The sequence below is a fragment of the Thunnus thynnus genome, chromosome 7 (genome assembly GCF_963924715.1).
Source record: "Thunnus thynnus chromosome 7, fThuThy2.1, whole genome shotgun sequence".
NCBI lineage: Eukaryota > Metazoa > Chordata > Actinopteri > Scombriformes > Scombridae > Thunnus > Thunnus thynnus.
In genome coordinates, this window is record NC_089523.1 from 26,775,490 (window position 1) to 26,802,164 (window position 26,675).

At 39.7% G+C, this 26,675-nt stretch overlaps 1 protein-coding gene across 1 annotated transcript in view; it reads left to right on the top strand.

Moving 5' to 3' along the window:
- The window catches only part of gbe1b (glucan (1,4-alpha-), branching enzyme 1b), a 91,540-nt gene that overhangs the window by 41,905 nt on the left and 22,960 nt on the right, over positions 1 to 26,675 (top strand). The window contains exons 11-14 of the mRNA XM_067595223.1: positions 6,245 to 6,355; positions 6,445 to 6,616; positions 21,069 to 21,253; positions 25,324 to 25,454. Coding sequence (XP_067451324.1) covers positions 6,245 to 6,355; positions 6,445 to 6,616; positions 21,069 to 21,253; positions 25,324 to 25,454 — 599 coding nt within the window. The remainder of the gene's footprint in view (positions 1 to 6,244; positions 6,356 to 6,444; positions 6,617 to 21,068; positions 21,254 to 25,323; positions 25,455 to 26,675) is intronic.

Below are 26,675 nucleotides of genomic sequence, written 5' to 3' on the forward strand. Positions count from 1 at the left end.
ACTGAGGTGAGCTAAAGAGTGCCTTTCAGCTGAGTGAAGACTCCGGCAAAGACATTTGTGTGGGCAGAAAGTTCATTAATTTCCAAAACTGTAAAAATATAAATATAGGGAGGCATTAGCTTGATCCATGGGATTGAGCATACACCTTGGTTCTCTACTCACCTCTGGGGGCGGCGCTGTATGTGTAGAGAGAGGATGTCCCCATAGCAACACAAACTCAAACACAGTGTTTGCAAAGACAGGAGAGGCAGGATGCTCAGGCAAGAGCTTTACACTAAACACATCTCTGCCTCAAAGTCCTTCCCAGCAACATGTGATGGTAGTAGAGAGGCTCTTGAATCAGTCACAGCATGTCAGTTTGCAGTTAGATGACCTCATCTTGCACTGCGAGATTTTTTAAATTTTATTTCTGGCTCTGCCTAATTAATCTGGGCACTCTGGTTGGCTCCTGACAGCAGGCTTGTAAAGTAAGATTTGTGCACTTCTCATTATCATTGATGAAGTGGAGTGTCAGTGGTGCCAGGGAGCTCGGCTGGTCGGGGCTGATGTGGGTGAGCTGGTGGTAGGGTAGTCGTCAGCCCAGTCACTCCTGTCTCTGCGCCGACACTCCCACTCCCAAATTAATTGCTCCCAGACCACTTTTGCGGTTGAATTGAATTGTAATGATTCATAAGGAAGTGTAAAGTGTCTGATTGCACGTGGATGAGGAGGCAGCCAGGATGATCCCCGGGGTATATTCTGCAGATTCAGCTGTTTAGCTTTTATATTGAAACTGGTGGGGGAAAAAAGAAACCAGCATTTTTATTTGCATATTAACCTGGGATATTATCTGGGATGCTACCAACTCATCTGCCTTAACAAGATACTTTTCATTCAGAAAAAGGTCTTGAGTAAGTCCTGACCCATATCTTGATGTCTAAGAAACAGTGTTGATATTTTTCACACCTGTGTTCCTGTACTTATAAGATACTTATAAGTGTATGTATGTATCTCATATCTCCCTGATGGTTTCCTAATTTTTGGCTGGACCGCAACAGCGGGGCCAGCCCTGACTGAGTGATGAAATCACACCACTGGTTGGCTGAAGCTAAGTATCTCAGAATGCATTTTGCATCAACAGACAGCCAGCAGCAATGGCAGAGATTAAGCTGTTATAATTTTTGCTGTAGGGCTGTTAATTTGTCACTTTATGTTTTAATATTTTTTCAGGCGAGAGTAGTGCCACCTACCAAAGGAGACGGTTGTGTGACATTTAGGTGAGAAAAGAGGATCTATGCGCTGTCACCAGTGTGACTTACTATCAATTTCCATGTTGCATGCGTTTAGTGTCTTCTCAAAATAAAGCACTTCCATGTTCATGATAAATAAAATAAAAGCAATATAACAAATACATTCACAAATGCAAACTTTACACACATGAAACACACTATATTGGAGTCATTTACACTTAGTATTAATGATTAACTTGATAGTTAATGCATTAAAACAATTTTTTTGGTTGTGGTGAAGTGAAATAATATATAAAACATATAAATAATAGCCTAAATCTTAACTCAACCATTCTTACAACAGCACCATATAGTATACACCCAAAATCTGGTGCAATGTATTTTAAGTATTTTTAATGTTTTTCTTATTTGTACAGCATATTGATTTACAACTACTGTATGAAAAGTGCCATACAAATAAATAAACTTAAACATACATAAAAACAACCATCCTAAAAATGCTGCAATGTCCATGTCTGATGGTAACCAGGCAATGTACACATTAAAAGCCCTCTAGTGTTTCATACACAGTCCAGCCATATACGAGGTTTTGACCTGGCCTTGTTTCAATCCATTTTCAGACCTTCATTCATGTTCTAATAGGTGTTCAAAGGACTATCATTTACCTTATGGTCATACTTATCATTAGCAATATACCATTACATCAAATATAAAGCCATTTATTTTGTCTTCAACATCAATTTTAAAAAGCAGCTCATTAATGATGCCAAATAACATGCTTTTTAAAACATTTGATTCATTTTTTGAATCCCTTTTTTTAATTGTACGATATGTATTATACCTGTCTTTTTCCTTCTTATTTTTTACATTCTGGAGAGGACTTTGTGTAAGCCCCATTGGCATTGTTCTTCCTTGCACATATCCAATTAGTTTTAATATTGTATGTCTTTTTGGAAAAACATCTCCTTTTCAAGACCTAGATTCAGCACTACATTATTTTTCTAAAATATTTACCCATACTGCTGACAGTCATGCTCCTTACAAAACGTTTAGAATAAAAAATTGATCAAACCCTTGGTTTTCTCCTGAACTTGCTCTAGCTATACATAATAGAAATAAACTTTGTTCCATTGCTAGAGCTTCTGGCACAAACACTGTCTGGCAGAACTTCAGACAGCAGAGGAACGGTGCCTTTATAAGAAAAGCTAAATCCGACAGTTACCTATCTTCCCTCTCAAAGTGCAACTGTAATGGAGCTGCATTCTGAAAATACATAAAATCCTTAAAGAACACACTGCTCCCACCAGTAATTATAGGTGAAAATGAGCCCATTATTAATAAAAGTGACATGACTGAAGCTTTTAATAAGCATTTCATTGCAGAATGTGACATGAAAACCTGTCCATACACACTGTCAGAGACAAAACTCACAAAATCCTAACTTGAACCATAAGAGCAAATTTTCACTTGGAACCTGTCACATACAGTACTCAGAGGTATATAATGCACTGATAAACTTAAACACAGGAAAGTCTCCTGGTAAGGATCATTTTGACCTTGTCATTACTGCAGCGCGTGTACACATTTTTGATTCAACCTTTACTTCAGGTAAAATTCTCGAACCCTATGGAAAGCAGCTCCCATTGCATGAAGTCCTATCTGTCCAAAATCACAACTACGTGGTCTCCTGGAGGATAATAATGTCCTTCAGCCTCAGGAGTCAGGCTTTAGACCGGGTCACAGTGCAATAACTGCTGCAACTGCTATTGCGGAAGACATTATTGACCTGCTTGATAAAGAGCAACACTGTGCTGCACTCTTTGTAGTATATGTTGTAATGCTGCTGACCACAAAATTTTGTTTAATGAGCTGCTTTCTGTGGGTTTTGATGTTTCTGCTTACAGCTGTTTGAAGTCATAACTGTTGGATAGAGTCCAAACTGCTGTTGCTGTTGGTTTCAAATCAAGCCCCCAAATTGTTGATAAAGGTTTCCCTCAAGGATCAATATTAGGTCCACTGCTATTTACTCTTTACATAAATAATATTTGTTTTCTAATTCAGCACTTAAATGTTATTTTTTATGCGGATGATACCATCCTGCATGCCATCAGCCCTACTATATACCAGGCCTTTTCTAGGTTGCAGTCTGCTTTTGACAACCTCCAGTCCTCTCTGTTTAATTTCAAGCATGTCCTAAACTTTAAAAAGACAAAATGTGTACATTTCATAAGAGCATGAACCTTTGATGTTCCCACACCTATCCGTACGTTAAATAGATAGGCCTTGCTGAGGTTTTCTGGTGGCATTGGCAATGACAAATATGGCCACACATGGCTAAGGTGAAGAAGAGTGAATGTGAACAGATGGTGATGTATAGAGTGGGATAGCCTCTATTTAGGTGGACCAGCCAGTTCATCTCAGACATATTGATCGGCACAATTTATTCTCTTTACTCGGAGGATTATGGCTCTGTAGAGTAATATAAAGGTTTCCTGACATGTCAATCAGCTGTCATGGCCAATTCCACTGAGCAGACTTAAGCCTGTCACTGAGATGGACTTGCTGACTCCCCCACCAGTCAGACAGGCTGCATGTCTATCACCAAGGGTTCTTGGAGGGCATAAGCTCTCAGTTTTCTTGTTTGTTTTTTTTTCATTTAGGAATGATATTGGTATTGTGGCTTTCTAGCTTCTTAGTAGTTTATTAAAGGGGACCTATTATACTCATTTCCAGCTCATTTCCAGCTCCATATTTTTATTCTGGGACTCCACTAGAGTAGCTTTGCATGATTCACTGTTCAAAAATCTTCTTATTTATATTATACTGGCCCTTTATGCAGCCCCTCAGTTCAGCCTCTGTCTCTTAACAGGCAGACTTAGCTCCTGTCTCTTTAAGACCCCCCTCCCGATGAGCCCGATCTGTTGTGATTGGCCAGCTTTCTGGGAGCCTGCTGAGGGGCAGCCATACCAGAGTCGAGTTAAGTTACCCCCGATGGAAACCCAACTTTTCCTGCTTTACTGCTTCATATTAAAACCATGGACTGTAAAAAATATGGACATAATCACCGTGAGGTCACCCATTGGTTTGTGAACTGCCGTTTTGAAGCCCCGAGTGTAGCGATTTGAACATTGCCATCTTGGTATTGGCCGTCGCCATGTTTGATTTTTGGAGCCAGAAGTGACCGTATTTGGACGAGAGGGTGGCACTGACCCTAGCGCTAGCTGCTAGCTTGGTTAGCATGTTGCATTCACAATATAAAGTTATGCTAATGCTAATTTTCGCTAGTGAAAAACAGGTCTAAAACTGTTAAAACAAACTGTACTCAACAGAAAAACTTATTATCCAACTCATTGATGGGTCTTTTATTACAACCAGACTTTTTTTAACACATTGTGAAATAGCAGCAGCTACGCCTATACACAATGGTTACGTTACATAAGCAACGTAACGACGCTGTGGTAACGACTTGTAAATCACAAAGTAGCCACACCCTGAAGCATATGCTGCTTTATTGTATATTTTACTCTAAATCGGTCCATAATGTACAAAATGAACACCATGCTGTATTGAAGGAGACTTGAAACTAGCAATTGAGACCATAAACTCATTAGGAAACAGTTTACTTAGGTAATAAGAAGTAGGGTCATTTTCTCATAGACTCCCATACAATCAGACTTCTTTTTACAGCCAGTAGAGTCGCCCCCTGATGGTCATTTGATAGAATGCAGGTTTTTAGCACTTCCGCATTGGCTTCATTTTTCAGCCCCAGAGGTTACCGCTTGATTAAAACCTTTTAAATTACTAAATAGCGGGAGACCTTTATTGTGAAGAATTTACAGGAAATGAAACGTGTTCCTCACCAGATTCGCACACCTTCGTCAGCAGTGCAAAAAACCAGTCAACACAACATCACATGGAGATATTTGGAGCTCTGTTTAGCGGATCAGTTAAAAATAATGCAGGGAGGAATAGTACAAGCAGAAACAGCCACAGTGATAATAATGTTTGATGAAGAGCTGCAGACAACCAGCACATCTCCGACAGGTAAACAACTTATTTACTTTGCCGTGCAATGTAATGGAAAAACACTCACAGCATGGCAGCTCAACTCGAGTCATGGCTCAATGTGACTACCCCCAAAACAATGGAAAAACACCATAACGTTGGCAGAGCGGAGCAGTGAATGGTGCACTGTGTGTGGAGCAGATGACCATATAAAGAAATCTGTCACAAACCGACATCGGCTCAGGCTTAAAGTAGAAAAAAACGTTGGAAACCGAGCGTTCAGAGCAGTCTGAAGCCGATGCTTTTTGCTGACAGGGATTACTTCTATATACGTTTACCTCATTATTTGACATTTTGGCTATGTTTAATATGAACATCCAACATTGTAACATTATATATATGACAATATATATATATGAGGTCCCCTTTAAATCATGTTTGTGCCCACTGCTGTACACATGGTTATCTTTACTTTGCCCTGTGCTCTCGTCTGCTTGTGAAACTGTGAGTGATTAGGAACAGCTCTTGTGACCATATAACAGCACTGTGTGGGCAGATGTGCTCGAGATGCGTATTTCGGTGACCCTCTGTTTCCTTCTGACCTCTGAAAATGACTCCCTGGCAGGAAGTGTGCATGTAGACTGGCCAGCGGCAGGCATTGATTCCATGGTTGGATTTATTGTTGAATCCCTCCGTTTGGATGAGAGGCTCTGACCTTGCCCATCTCAGGTGGGGAGAGCTGATGCCTTACTACCCATGGGCTGTGGTGAAGTTATTAAAAACTCCATTACCGCCATTCAAAGGTAGACATAACTCACAGTGCGGATATAGAGATGTCAAAACAGAGATTGATCTGAGAAAGAAGTGTAACCCAGAGAAAACTTAAGAAAGGTAGAAAGACTGCCAGAACTGAAATACTGAGCTTTAGACATCAGTCAGACCCTGAATGGATCTCTCAGCTGCACATCTATCATACCCTTTTTCAATAAGCCCTCTCTGTCACTGTGTAGATCCTGAAGGAGTTAAAGGATGAGGACTGGAACATGGGCAATATTGTCCACACACTGATCAACAGGCGTTACGCAGAGAAAAGCATAGCCTATGCCGAAAGTCATGACCAGGTAGGCTATTTTCTACCTGATCCTACTACAGCATCAATACAGTCTGCATTATCCCACTGTGATTAATAGAAGATGACCTACCTTTCCAGGCTCTGGTTGGGGATAAGACTCTGGCCTTCTGGCTGATGGACAAGGAGATGTACACCAACATGAGCTCCCTGACTCCCATGACACCCGTCATTGAGCGTGGCCTGCAACTCCATAAGATGATCCGCCTCCTCTGTCACGGACTGGGTGGAGAAGGGTACCTCAACTTCATGGGTGAGTCATCACGGTAGCACACAGACAATCTGATACTCCACTTACATATAAATGATGCTGTATGTTACAATGGATAATATTAAGTAGTCATTAAGTAATATTTTATTAGCCTTGTTATCTGCAGTTCAATAAGATCCTGTTTTTGTATAGTGTCTTATTGTATATTTTAGTGCTGAAATGATCTGTTCCTTGACAGAAAATTATGATAATTAATTAATAATTCACATCACTTGGCCAACAAAAATGCCATTTTTTTTCTCCAACATTATATAGTCTAAACAATTGTTGTCAACAGTAAAATAATTGTTTCTTGCAGCCATAATATACTGTGGTTATATTATATATTATATTATTTATATATTTTGCATGGCTGAATTTGATCTGCACACATTCAAACTGAAAATTCTGCAATAAAATTTGCAAAATAATGTACATACTGCATCAACATAATCATGTCAATTTCGCTTTACATCATGTACTATACACATTTGACACAACATATCAAATTGCATCATATTAGATGCCATATTGTCATTTGCGGTCATATAAGCATATATTATGTCCTACAATCATACAATCAGATCATATTTCTGTATAAAACCCAACCACGTCTGTGTGGTTCAGATGACATTGAAATGCTGAACGGTCAGGAGGCAGTGTCCCTCTGTTTGGTTCATTTTTTTTTTATTAAAACAGGTGAGGGGAATCATTTCAGATCCCTCTCATGCACTGTATTCTTCTTCAATTTTAGATTCTCCCCTCAGGCAGACACAACAATCCCTAAGTGTTTACCGAACAGATATAAACACACGTTTAATCGCCTGTCCATCCTAGTCCTCCACAGGCAACAGGCAGAAACAGGCTGCAGTATAAATATTTAATTGATAAGACTATCCCTACTGTGTTCATTTGCGCTACTGTTAGAGGTGTTATCTTTTGTGCTATAATGTCATTTATTTTTGGACATATCATTATGTCATAGTGTATATGTAGGGTTTTTTTAGCTTCAGGTTAAGACCAAAAAAAAAAGCTTTACCTTTGAAATCCTAATTCATAAACTCTTAAAATAGCTTGACGTAGCCCTTGTAATGTTTTTTTTTTTCCATTTGGGGAAAAGTGCTCAGTTATTAGATTTGTTATATTTCTTTCATGGATATATCTCGAGTAGTTCATCACCAATGAGTCATAGCTGAAGATAAGCATCAAAGGAACCTTTTGAAGTGGGGTTGACATTGGTTAATACTCACTTTCCAGAGCTGATTGTGAAATACAGGACAAAAGATGTCTAAGATCAGATAGGCTCTTTTTTTAATGGATCTAATTCCCAGTCAGTGTTGAGATGCTCCTCATTTTCAACTCATCATCTGAGCTATGGCATGGCTCTATAAAGGCCTGCTGGTAAAGATAATAAAGTGATAATTAATGATGTTAGAAGCTGACCTTGGATGAATGTGTTTCCCTGCTTAATGTAAATACAGCCTACACTTGTGATCCACAGCATTTTAGCTCCACCTGGTGACTAGGTGATCGGGTCAAACTCTGAGTCCAAAGAATGTATATATTTCTACAACATCTGTGCTGCCTCTGTAGATTCATTGTCATTATTCACAACAGTGTACAATCTTACATGAGGATAAAGAGAAACACCCGTTGAATTTCCGCCAAGTGGATTGATGTGTGTGGGGGGGGGAGGGGGCAGGAGCACAAACAAAGCAGCTGTTCTCGATGGACAGTCATAACAGGGCAGCTCATAATGAACAGGATGTCAGAGAATTGACCCCATGTGGGCAGCTGAAGGACAGTTGAGAGTAATTACATCTGATTCTCTTGCTAAAGTATAGCTAAAAGGCACACTCTGCTGTACTCAGTGCTTTGTCTCCTGTGGATTTTTGGTGCCACATCTGCTCTCAGACAATCAGTGCAGCATCTGAGTCACCGGGAGTTGATGAAGCAAGTGAAAAAATACTTGAACTGTCAATTTGACAATGATATTATTAAGGCAATAAATCATCTTTTGTGAAAAATAGATAGAAGGATTTGTCCATTCACCATCCAATCCTTATTTCGCCAAATCACATATATTATTACAAATTCCATAAACATATACAAGTAGCAAAAGGATATTCTCTTGTGTGGATGTGTGTCAACATATTAACAATGTATAATGACACCTGTTTTATGTTGCTATTTCTAATTTTACTGCAGGAGCTTATAAATACTCTATGACACATGACTGTTTCTATTCCCTCAGTTATTCAAATTTCTTTCAAGGGGTTATGATGACCTGTATGCTCTTTATTGTAGATAGTTAAGCAATTCAATTGGGCAGTTGTGACTTTTTCATATCTACTTTTGTATAAACCTTTAATGCATCAGTTAATTTTGCCAGTTTTTGTTCATAGGTGTTGTGTCATAGATTTAGGGAAAGGACAGGCTCCTCTGCAGTATTAATAGGGAACAGGAAGAGTAATCAAATATAGTGAAATAAGATGACCCTTTTCAAAGCAATTATGGCTAATTGTTTTTCATTTCATCAAATAAGCATTTGCAGATTTACTCAGCCAAATAAGGCAAACTCCCAATTCAAACTTTAATTTACCCCATTCTATCTAGCAATGCTTAGCAGTTTGAAGAGCAGAGATATAGAAAGGAGACCAATATTAAGGACGCAGAGAGAGGAATATTGCTCTCTTTTTTTGAGAACTGCTGTCTGGATTTGTAAATGAGTAGTGCCATCGTATTTTGATGATAGTAATAATGTATGACAGTTAAAACTTTTTTTCTCAAGAACACAAAATGAAGGAGCTGGGAAAAAAAAGTTAAAATCTGCAAAGACACAGTGCACTGAAGTTCAGCCCTGAGAACTTTCCAAAGTTCAGGCCATTGGGTGAGCATTAGGGAAATGCTTGAGAAAAAAAAAAGTAAATCCAAGATGACATGCCGTGTTAATGGATCAATGACGGCAGAGTCATTTAGCCAGTGCTGAGTAAGAGTAAATTGTTTGAGCAAGCAAATCAATTTGAAGTGCCGAGCCTAGAAAAACCCATTTATTTACTCATGACCAATAGCAAACACAGCACAGCAAAAGGACAGAGGGAACATCAGTATTTGAGATGCTGAGAGATGGATACTGTAAAGGATGTTGGAGTGTCAATGACATTAAAGCGCCAAGTGGCGTGGCAGTAATGAAACGCCTCAGTGGTTTTATCATTACATCAGCAGGGACAGAATGGAAGCGCTCGCACTTCCTGACTTTCAGGCTCACAGAGACTCAAGATAACCTTGCAGATTTACAGTCTAAATTATTGAGCTCAAAACTTCTCCCAGCACTCAGTATTCATGAAATGTTACAATGCAACAGGCAACCATTATACTGCAGCCTTGGATGGTGAATTGAAAACCAGCGCTTCCTCCTCACACATTTCAAATAGATAATCTCACTGAGAGCTACAATAACTGGGTTTTCAGACTGGTGGTTTTGGATGAACGTGCCAATCCCACCTCTGCTGTTGGACCAGTAACACTTATTTAATGTGTAAACTGGGAGTGGGAGTGTACATTCACACTGTAACAAGAAATCAATCTAGCAAGTGCAAATAATCATTGCATCACTTCTGCAGCTTTTTTTTGGCACTGCATCTAAAACCTTCTGTGACTCTCGCCTTCCCATCCTCTCTGATTCCCTCATTGATCTTCCTTTACCAGAATCCCTCCAATGGAAAACACATTGATCCTTGGCTCCTTCTTGTGCTGCTAATTACTGAGGGGACTGTGTCACTGTCAGGCCCTTATCTCATGCAGGGCTGTGTAGAGGAGTAATGGGATGTGCCAGCTGAAAAGCTGTCTGACATAACCTTGTGTAAACATGGTTGCCCCGAATTAATCATATCATTATTGGAACCACCCTAAATTTATGCATCAAATATCATATGAAAGCAAAAAGTCACATAAAGTGTACATATTCTTTTTTATATTTATAGTTCTAGCTATTATTGTTATTGCTTACAATAGCTTTTAATCACCAACTTCATTGCTGAGGCCTGGTGACATCATTAGATCAGAGTCCAACAGGGCAAGGACCACATGCAATCTGATGATCACAGGAATTTTTATTTTTATCATTCAGATGCTGCTTTTATAAAAATCTAAACTAAATCCTAAACTGCAAACTCTACTACCCAAACTATGTTTGAAGTTAAGGACATCAGATTAAATTATCCCTATCCTAGTTTCCCTTATATACAGTGATTCTTTGGTTAAATAAGCAACTCTGAATTGTTTTTTATACCTCCTTGCCAATGACAGCCATGGCCGGAGGCATTATGTTTTCGGGATGTTTGTCCGTCTGTCTGTTCGTCCGTCTGTCACATTCTCATGAACGCGATATCTCAGGAACACCTTGAGGGAATTCAATTACATCCGGCATAAACATCCACTTGGACTCAAGAATGAACTGATTCAAATTTAGTGATCAAAGGTCAAGGTCAGTGTGACCTCGCAATACACATTTTTGGCCAAAACTCAAGAATTCATACGCTAATTACGACAAAGTTTCACAGTCTCTAAGTTATGACAGCATGTGAAAATTATTTACATATGAGGTGGTATTTCTAGGTTTTTTATCCCTTAAAGGATTACTCAAGTTTGTGACAACTTGGGTCTTACTTTTATAGTTTTGGCCATCATCCCTATTGGTAACATTAACATTATACTCACTGTTTATTGCTGAGATCTGGGAAAGCAGCAACATCCCTAAAAAATGCTTTTGATTGAGCAAGAAACATGAACATTCTCATGATCAGACTGGTTTTAAACAAACCCTTTGATTAGGCAAACCTACTAGGAAGAGAAAACAAAGATGAATAATTACATTTTTACCTTTTCAGTTCATGCACTTCAACTTTGACCTGTTGTGCTTACTGTAGTTGTGCACACACATAGTTTTCCTGTGCAAAGAGGGATTATTACTGATATTTCATTACTAATCATAATTAACTGCATGGTAATTAACTGGAATTATCCTTTAATGATCTCTACAAAGAAAATTATTTGTATATTTTATACAAGAACCCCTCATAGTATTTTGTTTCAGATCACAGAGCTTTGAGTATATTATGAGACACAAATGATGAATTTATTTATGTGTATATCAGGGTAGGAATCCATCATCCTTGTAAAGAATGTGCTATCTGGTTTATTTCAGCTGTGAGGAAGCAGAGGAAGGTGATTATCATGGTGATTAATGCAGGCATATGGGAGGAACATTACCGTATTATCGAAGAGGAGAGGGAAATGATTACCTTATGGAGGTGTGTCCAATGTGTTTCTTTAAAGCTGAAATGAAAAGAAGAGTCAAAGGCCTCCATGGGGCACTGAATCAAGCTGTACAGGGAATCAATCATCTCCACTAGTCTTTATAAAATAATAACATCGGGAAACTGAAAGTAAATACAAGTTAAAGAGGCTGGTGCACTTACACTGTTAATGAAGTGTAGCTCTTTTGAAGCTTTTATCAAAGTACAGGCCTGTATCTGAGTTTGCCATCTTGGACAGAGATTAGCAGGTAGACCATGCTGTTTTTGTTTGGGTTTTTTCCTCTAACCCTAGTGTTTGCGTGTTAATGTGCCTGTATACCCGACACACACACTCACAGAGCAAGTGGATGGTAATAGCATAATGGTGCCTGCTCATTAATGGAAAGGTCCAATTACAGTAAACATTTTCACATTGTTAAGTAACTGTTACTTTGCATTTCTGGGTACATTTTGTTGTTTGGTGGTGGTCCTATTTGTGCAGGGCAAGTGTAGGCCAGTAGATGACTTGACATTGTGTTGAAATATTTCAAGTGCAGCATGGAGTAACAGCTTCTTTATACGCTCATTATTTTGCCCTGACTGTGCTCACATCTGTAGTTCAGTTACCTCCGTTTGAACCAAAGAAAAAAAATGATCCATTGTTGCCTTTTGGTTCTAGACCATTAAGGGTTTATATTGACTTATTACAAACAAACCAAGAGTCATAAACTTAAGTCACATGGACTGACAGGTAACTTATTCATTGGACAGTTTTGGTGACCTATTCTGCATCATCAGTGCTATATGGGCCTGTGGGGGGAAATGAAAACAAAATTTATTTCAATGACTGACAGCGAGTGACGCTGTGCTTACCGGCGCTTGAAATCAAAACTTATTTTCCCTGGTGGTCACAAAAAGCATGCACTAATAGCAATAGCTGGCCATGAGCAATAGTTCACACTGTAATTTGTATTAAATAATGACAAAATGCGTATTGTATTGCTGTATAATTGGGGGAAATTGTTGCCAACAGCAAATGAGTGATGTGAAATTGTTATTACATATCTGTTATCAGTATCTATGATCACTATGGCTGCGAACATAGACCAAAAGTAATCTTTTCCATCAGAAAGGTTGTCTTAGAGGATTTATCACATAAAAACATTGCACACATAAAAAATAAGGTGCAGGGAAACCAATGGCTTGACATTGGCCTGCAGGGGTATAATGTGTCATGGAGATTTCTGAGGGACGAGGGCAAACTCCACACAGAAAGAGCCCATCCGGCCCAACCTTTTTACCACTGAACAACAGTGCTAACTACTGCACCACCATGCCACTAACTGTAAATCCAACTGGATTTGCAGTTAGTATCCGATAAATCAATGTACTTTCCCATTCTGTCCTAATAGGAAGGGATAAAAGGCAAGACAGCTGACAGGTGTCAATCAAACCACAACTTTAAAAAGCTGCTGCCAGTTAAACTTCACAAAGAGAAAGCAAACTGTTTTCTGCATATTTAATACTTTTGTTTGTTTCCTGAGATCATACCGAAGTTTTTTCGTCCACCATCCACAATTTGTTTTGATTTTTATGCAGCTGCAAATAGCTCCTTCATTTCTGCTGTGCATTGCATTTAGGGACAATAGAGTCCATAAACAGCATACATCTATAAATCAAATAGATTCAGTATGCACTGCATTGAGAATACTTAATTTTGTCACTTTTCCGGTGTGGATGCACTACATGCTCAAAATCTGATTAGTATAAAATACACATGGCACATGGTTGAATCAGTGGCATGTGGATGTTTGCCCTGTAAAGCAGTTTGTAATTGCTGGTTTTGATTAGTTCTGTATGAATAAACTATATATTACTATTATTATTATTATTATTATTATTATTATTAAGTACAAAAACCTCCCTGATGGCTTGTCCTCAGTCTGAACAGTTCATTACACACTGCTATATTGATCCATTTCTCTTTTTTTTTCTTTGCCAGAAAAAATGTACAATGCCACTGTAGTTGCTCTCACTCTCGCCACCTACACACACCATATGCAATGCAGTGCAACACAGAGAGCCCATTTCCCTAGTGGATGTCCGAAGTCATTCTGAGAAATGTAGGAACTCAAAAGTGCTGTATATGTTGATGTGACAGTGAGGGACAGTGAGTGTACCAAAATAATAAATTATGCATTAAACATCACATATTGATATCTGGCAGTGAAAGCGTGTCTGAATGTAGTTTTTTTTTTTTTTTTTTTCTCTTGAAAAATGAGCTCGCTGAGGTAATCATTGAGCTTATTCCTTAGTTGCTACTTAAAGGGTGGAGCCTCTAGCACAGGGATTGACAGTATTCTTTGATACCATCGCTTCCTCTTGACACATCTTGATAACATGTGAATGCTACCTGCATACAGAGAATGCCATGCTTACAGTGACCTCGTTTGTAAAATAAAAAAAAAGGTGTCACATTGTAGCATATCCTTGAAATATTTCATTCAACATAGTTCCCGGTTTCTTACTTGCCTTTTTCAAGTGTTTTGAAAAAGTAGACTGTATAGTTTTCCATTGCAATTCTAATTCTACGATTACAAGTGGAACACTTATACCAGGCTCTGTAGGTTTAGCCACTCATCCTCCCTGTTCTACAGACTGAAATGTGCAAGTATGTGCCCAGCCTATGAGAATGTGCTTATTCAACACAATGGGGCAGCACTAATGAAATAGTAGCATTGATACAATACAACTCCTCATCAAATTAGTCTTCAGTGGCTGATGGAGGGTAACTTGTTACCAGGCTCTTCCTGCCAGCTAGAGTTGTCATGTGTCCTGCTGTTATAACTGTTGTTAAACCTCACACAGGCTTTTCCCTCTAACACAACCAGTAATGATCTGCCACTCACCTGCCCATCCCCCAGCCCTTTCTTCAAAACAGAGGAGAGGCGACAGCCAGACCCCACAGTATGCATTAAAACCAGATTGACTGTAGACATAAAAGAAAGGTGGCTAAAAACTTGGTTTCTTAAATGCATAGACACGCACTGATTTAGCATTATAGCTTTAAATTATTTACTGTGCACCTGCTTCTTGGATGTGCACAACAGCTGCTATTAATCCTGTACACACCACTTTGCCCCTGTCAGGACCTTTGAGAGGCAATCTTGCCATTGTCACCACTGGCCTGCAACAATGCCCCCCCATTACCTGCTGTTGTACATCTCAGCACCTGAGTCATTGCCACATACCACAGGTGCAAAGGGTTGCTTTTTCAGGGCTAGGTTCTAAAGGTCTCAGTATGCTTTAAACTAATTAGGTCTGATAGCCTTCACATGTGTCTGACCATGTCTGAAGGTGAAATTGTCTGTACCTGCTCTGAAAAGCCACATGAAAAGCCTGTTGTTATAAAGAGGGGCAAGATGTTATGGATCATTCAAATGAGGATAATGCCCTTTGAGACAGTTTGTCAACAGTCAGTGGTGTTGTACTCAGTTGTACACATGAAAAGTGATGGAAGAAGTTACGTTAACATGAAATGAGAGCAGTTCAAACCTTGCCTACATTCATACCTCTTCACACCTGTCCCATCCCTGCGTGAAGTGAGCGTGGTTGTCAGAAACATACTGAGCACACAAAGGCTTTAACAGTAAAATCAGGGGTAAAAGTGGGCTGGAACGCTCCAGAAAGGCATTCCGGCACCTTTGATTAATAAGTAAATAAATCTGATTGGCAGTTTCATACATAATAATGTCAAGCGAGTTCATTTCTTTGTGTGCTGCAGCCTGGCGTTCCTTCCAGCAGATGCCATCAGGATACTCGCTCAACAAATCAGAAAGTAATGTCACCCGACAGCCCCGCCCCCACACTCAACACTTCCTTTTTCCGTTCTCATCCCCTCAGTGGATTCATGCGTGGAAATTGGGATGAGCACTTCCCAGTTAAGAAAGTACATTATTAACATTAATTTGTGATAACTTCACTCTCAAAGATGGAGAAAGATGGAAGATAGAGAGGAGAAAGATGACAGATTATTTTCAAGGGTAAGGACTGAAAGAAATTTAAAGCTTGCATACAGTAAGTAATGTCATTCATTTTAGAATTGTTTTTAATCAGACAATGGATATGTGTTGTTGATGTTATTCCCTTAATTCAAGTGCTGCACAGCCCAAAGCCACACCAGCAGCAGCATAGCCAAGAGTAGCTGCAGCTAGGGCTGTGATGATAACCGCATTACCGTAATACCGCCGTCATATGATGCCTACCTCATGCCATGCTCATTACGATCATCACTGCATTTTTAAAAAAAAAAAATGTCAACCACAACTGTCACTACACTGCAGTCTAATATGCTTGTGCATATACTGTGATATATGGTAATACAGTGGAGACGTAGGAGGCTATGTGATATGTTGGAGAATCTGCGTTCCCTCGGCTCTCTGCGGACACCAGGTCACAAGACCTTGGCATCGCCCCCTGAGAACGACCACCCTAAGCTAAACCCAATTGACCAGCTCTCCTGTCAGTCTTCCTCACCAACATCCACTCCATTGACAATAAACTAGACAACCCAAGACTGCTTCTGACCTCCCAGAGAGAAACCAGCAGCAGCACAGCCCAGAGTAGCAGCACACACACAGAACAGAATTTGCCAGATTGTTGGAGAGTTTCTCACTATGACTATTCAAACAAGCATATCCATTTATTTTTGCCTCTAACAAGAAGTTAGGATGCTCTATATGCAAAAGTGCTACATCACTTGGTGTTTTTTAGAAAAGGATCACAAAGGGACTCTTTTTCTGGCGAATGTCAAAACTGCAAAATTTCTTCAACAGAAGCCACACAATTGACATCATTGCCAAAAAAAAGAAAAAAAATACATGAACACCGGTTTTCACAGAATCACAAACAGGCAGTTGCAATACTTGAAAAGAGATCAGAAAAAGTGTTAGATTCAAGTTTACTTAAGGCACAAGAGGAGTTAATAATTCTGAGCCAACTACTTCTTTCAGACTTGGTGGAACTTGGATATACAGTTATAATGCAGAAGGCATTACTGAGGCTCTTTTGAACTGTTTAATAAGTCATAATACTGAAGGCATTACTGAGGCTCTTTTGAACTGTTTAATAAGTCATGGCCTTGATGATGCCTTTCTAAATGAGTGTTTGGTTGGATTTTGCTCCGATGGAGATTCGGTGATGTTGGGGAGAAAGGCTAGAGTCTTTACCAGGCTGAAAAGCAAGTTCCCACATCTGATTGCCTGGCATTTAAACCACAGACTGGAGCTGTCTGTTGGGGATGATTTCAAGCACTGCACTGAAATTAACAATTTTTCAAGTTGTATGGACAAATTATATTGTCTCTACCACCAGTCCCCCAAAAGTCTGAGAGAACTGAAAAGCACCAAAAGTGAAGATACTGAATGCAGTTCAAATAACAGATGCATGTTTTAGGGACAAAGCTGTGTTCACGTGACTTCATAAAGAACATGGGTCTTATGCTTGATGCTCTGGAGGAGCTAAAAGATTTGTCTAAAAGTTTGCAGTCAAGGGACATAACATTATCTCATGCTGTGAACATTATTAAGGGACAAACTGATGTTTTTCTGGCCAGACAACACAATCCTGGACCACACTACAGACAGGCTGTTGAAGCTGTTGAATTTGGAAGCTTCCACGGGGGAACACTGAAAAATGCCTTAAGGCAGAAATCCATCAACCTCCAGAAATTTTATAAAGCACTCACTGACAGCATGTGCACACAAATGGTGACTGAGAATGAAACACCATTTTTTGACCAAATCAACGTTCCTATGCCAAAAGCAGGGGCCATCACCTTTACCAATGTTTTATGGGTAGGGGGACATAAGACAGCTCTGTGACCTTTTTGACATCAGATTTTCTGGTGTCATACAGAGATACAGAGATTCAAAGGAGCATCCAAAAATTCCTGTGACTGATGGGCTGCTGAAACTGTAACAAGCAGTAAAATCACTTGCTGTTAGCAGTGCTGACTGTGAAAGAAGATTCTCTGAAATGAACAATAACGCCACTAAGGAGACAACTACAAATCAACAAGGTCTTAGCACTGATGTTCATTGCTTCGGTTGGGCCTCCTTTGGACCAGTGGGCTCCAGAAAAATATGTCAAGAAATGGGTGGGTCAGCTGATCACATATCTGTCCATAAAGAAAACAAGTCCACCGGAGCTCACAGTACAAATCAATTTGGGAGTTATTTTGAGGTGAGTCATTTTTCCCCGCTGCACTCTACATTGGATCTTAGGGATCCCCCACCTACCAAATCCCACTTTAACCCCTGAGTACAATGTATCCTATTATATTGGTCGATGCAAGGCTCTCGGTTCAATACACATTGAAAAACCATGTGTATTGTTCAAACAGTGCAGTGATGTGGTTGTGGAGCAGAGGTGGAGGATGATTTAGACAGCTTAGAAAGGTGCTTTAAATTGGTTATTTGATCCTCCAGTCTCTTAAGACACTGAGTTGTTGGGGAGATTGTCACTTAAGACATCCCCTAGTGGCAGCAGAGCACTCAGGAGATCTTCCGTGTCTTTTTCCTTGAGGACAGTCATGCCCAGCAGACCCATCAGTTGTCACCTGTAGGTAGGGCCATGACATAGTGCGCAGTGGCTGCAATATCCCTGGTGAAATAGCTCATTTGCTGTGCAACAACTCTGTCAAAGATGGTAACCTTAATCTGTTAAAAAAAAAAAAAAAAACTCCTGTTATGTTGCCTTCACACACTCTTAGATTTATTCAGGCTTATGGGTTATGAAAACTGGCTTGGAGGTGCCCTCTAGAAAAAAGGTTTGCCCAGTGAAGAGAGCCACAAAGGTAAAGCTTACTGTTGATGGTGTTAGACACAGACTTGAAAACACAGGGAAAGTTCTGCCTCACCACCATCCCAGCATGGGAAAAACAAGAAGGTATTGTCTTCAGTCCTGAAGTTGTGTTCATTTACTAAGGTAGGGCACACTAGCAAGGATCTGGGGGGTCATAATTGCTGCCACACTACAGTGCAGTGATTACACCTGAGCTTCATCCATGGGGAATGCGGAGAGCAATTATATCACTGCTGTCTTTTTGTAATTTGATGACAAAGCCAGGCGGTCCATATACTTCAGCATGTGCCAGTGGCAGCAGGCCTGAGGTGACACTAGTGAGCAAACCGGGACGGGATGGAGAAAAGTAGATGAGGAGCAGCGCAACTGCTGCCCACTCACAAAGGATGGTTGAATAAACTCATCCTGACTGGCTGAGCACATGCACTATAGGCAAATTTCAGTCTACTGTGAAGCAGAGAGGCTTGAAAGACATAGCCTGTCTGAAACTGAACTATGGTACCTTATGGTATCAGCCGATCTTATTATTCTTTGAAAAGGAATCAAGATGATCACACCAAAAGGATTCATGGCCATCCATGGTAGATGCTTAAACACTGTGGTATTCCTTCATCAAATATGTTATGTTGTAACCTCAATTCTTGGTTTGTGACCATCATATTGTGAAAACTAATGGTCAGATTGGCATGAAACCTAACCCAAGAGCCACACAGTCCCAAAAGCCATATCCATGCGATCTACAATGTTTGACTTTTTTCCACAAATCCTTAACTAAATACAGTATACAGTATTGTAACTGTGCTTGGTAAGATTATTTCCATGGGAAATAACAACACAGGAATTTCACATGCACAATGAATGTGTAGTGTACACATTCCTCTTGGTGGAGTGCAGGGAAGACAGTCTGCCTTTGACTGCCAGTGGAGCAAGTCTGAGGTGTAATTCTCTCCTTTACATTTCAAGTTCAGCTGTGTGGGAGGCTTGTTATTCATGCAGATGTCACAAGAAAAGGCTCTCTCTTTCCCGCTCTCCTCTTCTCTCTCTCTCTCTCTCTCTCTCTCTCTCTCTCTCTCTCTCTCTCTCTCTCTCTCTCTCTCTCTCTCTCTCTCTCTCTCTCTCTCTCTCTCTCTCTCTCTCTCTCTCATGTCTTTGCTGCCCTAATTCCTAGGCAAGTGCTGCAGTAGGCTTGTTCTGTTGGCAGTCCAGGCCTTATTGTTTGATACTTCTTTAACACCTACGTAATGTATTCCATTAGAATTTGCTGTCAGTTCCACTTCATCCCATCACTCAGATTTTTTTAAAGGAGGTAGGGGCTCTTAGCACCAAATAAACAACTAGCCTCTATTCTGTTGTCATGCATCTTCCTCTGTCTCTTGTCTAAGTGTTTCTTCCTCTGCCGGGAATTCAATTATCCCAGCTGTTGTTTTATGATGTTGTTGTGACATCCGATGACGGATTCATTATCTCATCTCCCGGTGTGACAGGATAGTACCATCAGGACGGTTGTTTCCTACACTTCTGCAGTATGCATTCAGCTGTACATCTGGACTCTTTCTCTGTCTTTGATGCTAGTCTGAAGTTTTTACTCTAGCCCTTGTTTGCTTCCCCTCTCAATTAAAAGAAGATGAACAATCTTCTGGAGTAGTTACATTCAAAGTAAAATAGTAGTGGTCATAGTGAGGTGGCAGAATATTGTGGAAATTTAGATAATGTTTTGATAAACATGAGTTAATCAACAGTGTGATAAAGACAGATCTCCTGACTGATTTGTGTTTACTTTGTGTCAGACTTGTGAATAGTTCTTTGCAGTTTCTCCTCATTTCCAGGATTGACTTGAAGTTGCTCTCTGTTGTGAAGAAATATTATATAAATATAACCTGGTGAATTATTTTTACATATATTAGTTGAAAAAGTGAGACTTAAATGAAAGCTATAGGATTTCTTTGCACAGTATTTTCACTTGTGTTGGCTTTTTTTAAGTTTTATTCATGAAAGGGCATGTTCCTGTGTGACAGGAAGGTTGGCACTCTGCAGTTGGTGAAAATGTTAGGAGAGCTTTGGGGCTCTGTTTTAATATGGAAAATACTAACCTCTGCTGGGGTTATAAAAAGGTCGCAGACTGTCACAGACTGTGGTCTCTTTGATCTATGTCTTTTTTGTCTTGTTAAAAATTGAACAAGACCTGAAAAGAACCTCATATAGCACAGCATGGTACTTTAGGGTATGCTAATTTACAGACACTCTGCCTTTCCCTTCATTATGTACATTCTTTAATAACATTCTCTGTGTTGCAGGGAATGAGTTTGGCCATCCTGAGTGGCTGGATTTCCCCAGAGAAGGGAACGGGTATAGTTACCAATATGCCCGGCGGCAGTTCAACCTAGTGGAAATGGAGCACCTCCGCTACCGTCAGCTCTACGCCTTTGACCGGGACATGAACCGTACAGAAGACAAGTACGGCTGGCTGGCTTCAGCACCTGTAAGAACATCACACACTCACTGTACAGTTGGCTCTGTCCAGACACTCTCAATGACAAATTCACACGAACATAATGTCACAGCACCATTTTTTTGCCACATATGGAATGGACGCAAATGTCTGTCCCAGACTGACTGAGTGAGTTTTAATATTTTGTTCAGTCGAGAAAGTAACCATTTAGATTGCAAATATGTAGTCAGTCAGATGTGAGGAGCCGCTGGCAGCATGAGATTGGCGTCATCTCAGCTGCTAGCAGCAGGACTCCTGTATGGCGAGTGGATAGTGCCACAATTACCTACCAAAGAAGACTATTGTGTGACATTTACATGAGGAAAGAGGATCTATGTGCTGTTGTCAGTGTCACTTACTATCAATTTACGCATGTTACATGTGTGTAATGTCTTTTCCAAATAAAGCACTTCCATGAAAGCACTTCCATGTTCATGGTAAAACTATTTGAGTTGTGGTGGGTAAGTGAAATAATATATAAAACATATTAAAAAAGCCTTAATCTTAACTCACCCCTTCTTACAATAGCACCATAAAGTCTGCTGTGGAAAAATGCTGGTGATGTCCATGTTTGATGGTAACCAGGCGATGTACAAGGAGACGACATGTTACATGACATGAATCACACAGTTTTAAGCTGACGCACCAAGTTCAAACATATTTAATAGGCATATTTTTATACAACAAATTATGATATACGCTGTCGTCACGCTGCCGCCAGTAGATATTCATTCCATGCACTAGCCTTAACATCACTGCTGGTCCCTTGTCAGCAGTCCTAATCAATCTCATTCAAAACTCGGTCAGTCTGGTGGCGACGGAAGGGTAGACTGCTCGTTCTCCTGCCGTAGTCCTGGGATCATCGGCTGGTCAACATCCTTTGATATTGACAGATGTTGGTATTGAGAAAGGCCCTATGTCAAATTGACTTCAGACAAAGCCCAGCGCACTTACTGGGGACTTGGTCACCACATATCACTGCTTCCTGTATCCATCATTTGAAACTAAAAGTCCTCTAGTTTTTCATACACAGTCCAGCCAAATTGTAGGTTTTTACGTAGTCTTGTTAAAGAACAAATTGATTTCCAAGTGGCCACTGTTGCACTGTTGCATTGCTGTTTCCAAATTAGAGAGTACTCTAGGTCTTAGGCAGGTGGAGATAAATGCACCATAAAGAGAGTTTATTTTGGAAATGCCTTCTTTCTGTGGCTGCTGTGAAGTTGAACAGACATCACAGATTTCACTCTCATCCAGCAGCTTCTCTCTTTTCCTGCAATTCAAGCCTACGGGAGAGAAAAAAATATGTTTTTCTCCCTCACATCCCAGAGAATCAGTCCTCAGATTAGAGCTACTTCACCTTGCTGCGTTACGCTCTGACCTGTGTATTCCTCATTGGCAGACAGAAAAATGCAGCAGAGGATTAAATGTATCAAAGAGCATAATTACAGACATGTCTGGTTCCAAAGGATCATTTCTGCATATTGGTCCATCAATTAGAAGTGTGTTCTGACTTACTGGAACCTTTTCAACCCTTTACAACTGGGTAAATCAGCTTTGGAGGCAAAGAAACAGCAGAGTCTGAGTGATTTCTGTGCTCCTTGTTGGGGTAATGAGAGGGAATAATGATCCCTAAGGTTGCTACTGGCATGGAATATGTATACATTTGGCATCAGTGCTTCAAGACTGTTTGTATTCCTTTTTATGTAAAACCATATAGTGGATTACAGCTCTACAATGCACACTTAAGACATCATTTAATTATGTTCTTGAAGTTGTTCTGGAAGGTGTAGGGAGCAGGAATACCTCTGACAGCAAGAGTTTACCCTGTTGAAGTGTTCTTGAGCAAAACACTGAATAAGGGCAGTATTTGCTTATGACTTATAGAAGGTTGGAGAAGATGTGCGTGTAATTAGTTTTCATGTTATGTATTCCTGTGATCACAACATGACAGGCTCTATGTGTCTTCGATCACACGTGAGAAAAAGTTATATTAAGTTGCCAAATAGTTCATCGTTATTCATCCGAAAAGGTTTAGACAGCCTGTTGTCTGGATTTCAAAAATCAAAAAATCATCACTGATTAATAAGACAAAAAATTGTTCTTAAATGATAATTTAATTGTCTCAGTACAACAAGGTTGTTGTTTGAAATTTAAAAAACAAATTATCACAAGGAAACAAAATATAAATGGCCCTTTCTGACCTTCCAAAAGGTACCTTTGTTTAGTCCAAGTGAGTTGTATAACATTATTAAAATAAGACAATTCCTATCCTTGTGTCCCTGTGTAATTAAAGACCAGTTGGAGATTAATATTTTTAAAGTAGAGTAGTTCGAGCTTTATCATAGTAGACACATGTATCAAAGTAAGCACTATGTTAAACTAAACCAAAAGTAAGGTATGTAATTGGTGTTATGACTAGCTGACCCTGCATTCTCAGTACTCTGAAGCAGCTTAAATGAACATTTCTCACTCAGAGATTGATGCAATATCACCAAAAGACTTGACCTAGAACATCACTCACAGATTATGCCAATAACTGCTCAAAGATTCTGTAATAACCAGATGAGTCTGAATCCTTTGTACCGCTTATCAATGACACTACCAAGGTAATCGTGCTTAGTGGGAATATTCTACATCTCCTTTCAATAGTTCACCATGGTGAGAGGGTCCAAGGGCGTTTTGTAGTTAAAATGGTAATCAGAAGAGGGGCTGTCGGCAGTTCTCCATGTTGTCCCACTGTAGGCGTAAATGAACTAAGCGGAAAGAGGACACATACAGGGACTTTTCTTTAAAAGTATGATCTGTAACCATGTCTTTGAAGATGTGCAGCTGTGGGCTTTAAAAAGTCAAAGTCTGAACATGAGCTAAAGCTCCAGTTGGTGCAGAGATGGCATCACTTGAGGTGTCCAACCAGTACACACTAGCACGCAGACTGTGGCATCACTGTGCAGTATGTTCTATTTATACTGTACCAGCATTACTCAACTGGTGACACACAAAAAGTGCATGATGGGACCATTACAGCTGCCCATAAGATAGTTTTGTTTATTTATGACAACTTAATTTGAAATAATAAAGGCTCTCTGTGACACTCAACATTCAGATTTTTGATAACATAAAGGATATACTTCTAATTTTCTAATATTGAGGTCATTGGAGGTCTTGGGATTTACTCTGCTTTCATTGCCTGGCCAAGTTTCACTTGATACTGTTGTTTAAGGTCAGCATGATGCTGCAGTGACAGAAACAGAAACTTGTCAAGCCCTCAGATCTCACCTCAAACTAGAAGACATTGCTTTCACATCAAATGACCATATGTTTACATCTTAGGGGGATATATTTCATGTTGCACACTAAAAATGATCATTTAGATAACAAACTGACATTTTCTAATTTAATCAGAATATTTTTTTAATTAACACCAAGTCAGTTGATTTCATTTACATTTATTTATTTAAGTATAAATATGAATTTACTATAAATGCTAATCGGGTCACAAATTGATACTTGCAGGTTATATTTGTTTTCTAATGCTAAAGCAGTTAGACCCATACAGATGAGCCTGATGTCACTCCAAATTTGTTGACTTCTCATGTAGAAATAGATTCTGTAAAAGACTTTAGACTGTCAGCTCCTTTCTTAACCTCTCTGCCGGTCCAGTTTCAGGGGTGCTTATCTTCTCATTCAGCCGTGAATATGCTGCCCTGAAATTGGCTTGGGGAACAAGGCACTAAAAATAGGGGGTTGGGTGACATTGATAATCTCTGCTAATGACACGTTAATAGTAGCTCGCTCCACAGGAGAGTGGCGGCTTTATCATGTGCAGCTGTCTAAAGCTGACAGCGTGTGCATCGCACCTCCCTGGGCCACTGCTTTCTGCTGATGAGTGCCACCTGAAATTTGATGTGGAAATGTTACTCAGTCTATTTAGAAATGTGTAGTCCACTGATATGATGTGCCCCATTGTAACTCTCTAAATCCAAGATGAAAAAAGGTAATGATTATTCATGAAGAAATATTTCATTAACTTTTCTTTTCTCTCTCTTTTTTCCCCCCTCCAGGCCCAAGTCAGCATTGCGCATGAAGAGGACAAGATCATTGTGTTTGACAGGGCAAATGTGCTCTTTATCTTCAACTTCCACCCCACCAAAAGCTACCAGGGCTACAGGGTGGCTGTTGAAAGTCCAGGAAAGTATCCTTTAAGATCCCACATGTGACATCACTGTTTGTTTTCTTTGAATCTTCAGACATTGGCTTTTCCCTTTCACGCCACAATGCACATTTGCAGTCCCTCTCCAAGTAATGATGTCTTTGTTAGTGGCTTCTTTTACACAATAACATGATTTATCTTTTCAGCTTGACAAAAATCTCTGAAGATATTTCAAGCAACAGAGTAAATGTCTGTTTAAAAAAGAGCAGAAATGAGACAGAAATGGAAACATGAGAATAACATCCATGTTCATACAGAGTATATGAACTTTTTGGGGAAGTCATCTATTTTTGCTCTGGGTGAGAATGACATGTAGATTGTGTAACTTTTCATCTAACACCCCCAACAAGTCCAAATTTCTCCAGTTTGGATCCACCCATTTGCTCCTCATAAAGATGTAAAACTTGAAAAAAGTGTTACTCAAACAGGAGTAAGTTGTGCATTTGCAGGGAACTATTTTCATGCGAGCATGTCACCCAGTGCAACGGCTTTACTCACTGATTTGTTTTTAATCGTTTTTGGACAATAAAGGAGCTCTATGGCAAAGCGGGATAAGCTATATCAGTCTTTGGCTACACAGACAATAGTAGGATTAATTCATTGTTGTTTTGTTCTTTTGATGGGATTTGTAGGCAACAAGAAAAATATAGAATGTCACCAGACTTATCCTTTAAGGGCATCTGCTGCGTCAGGATATGCAATTGTCCTATTTGCTAGCATCAATGCATGCCAACTTTTTTTTTAAAAAAAAGCAGACATTTTATTTCAACACATCTCAGCTCATGTACCTTGACTACCTCCTCTGTCTGTACAGCTTGTCCGATGTGTGCAGCGGGTGTCGCCTGATCTATAATGAAACACTATATGATATGGCCAGTGTATGTTGCACTTAAGTCCTGTAAGAGTAAATTTAAATGATAGAGTAAAACGGGTTATATAAAGATATTTTTACAGAATCCAGCATCAGACACCATCAAGGGAAACGAGTAGCTAATCTCCAATGTGTGGACAAGAGTTTCTTAATCGATCAGATGGTTTTGTGTACAGTGTATGAAATACGAGGGTTGTCAAAATACCTCACCTGTCATCTTCACCGCTAATTATTGATCTGTGTTTGAAAGCTGGACATGGCTCTAAATGAAACCACAAGTACGCTCCTCAGGGGATTGAGGAAAATAAAAATCACTGCTGAGGAGATGCATT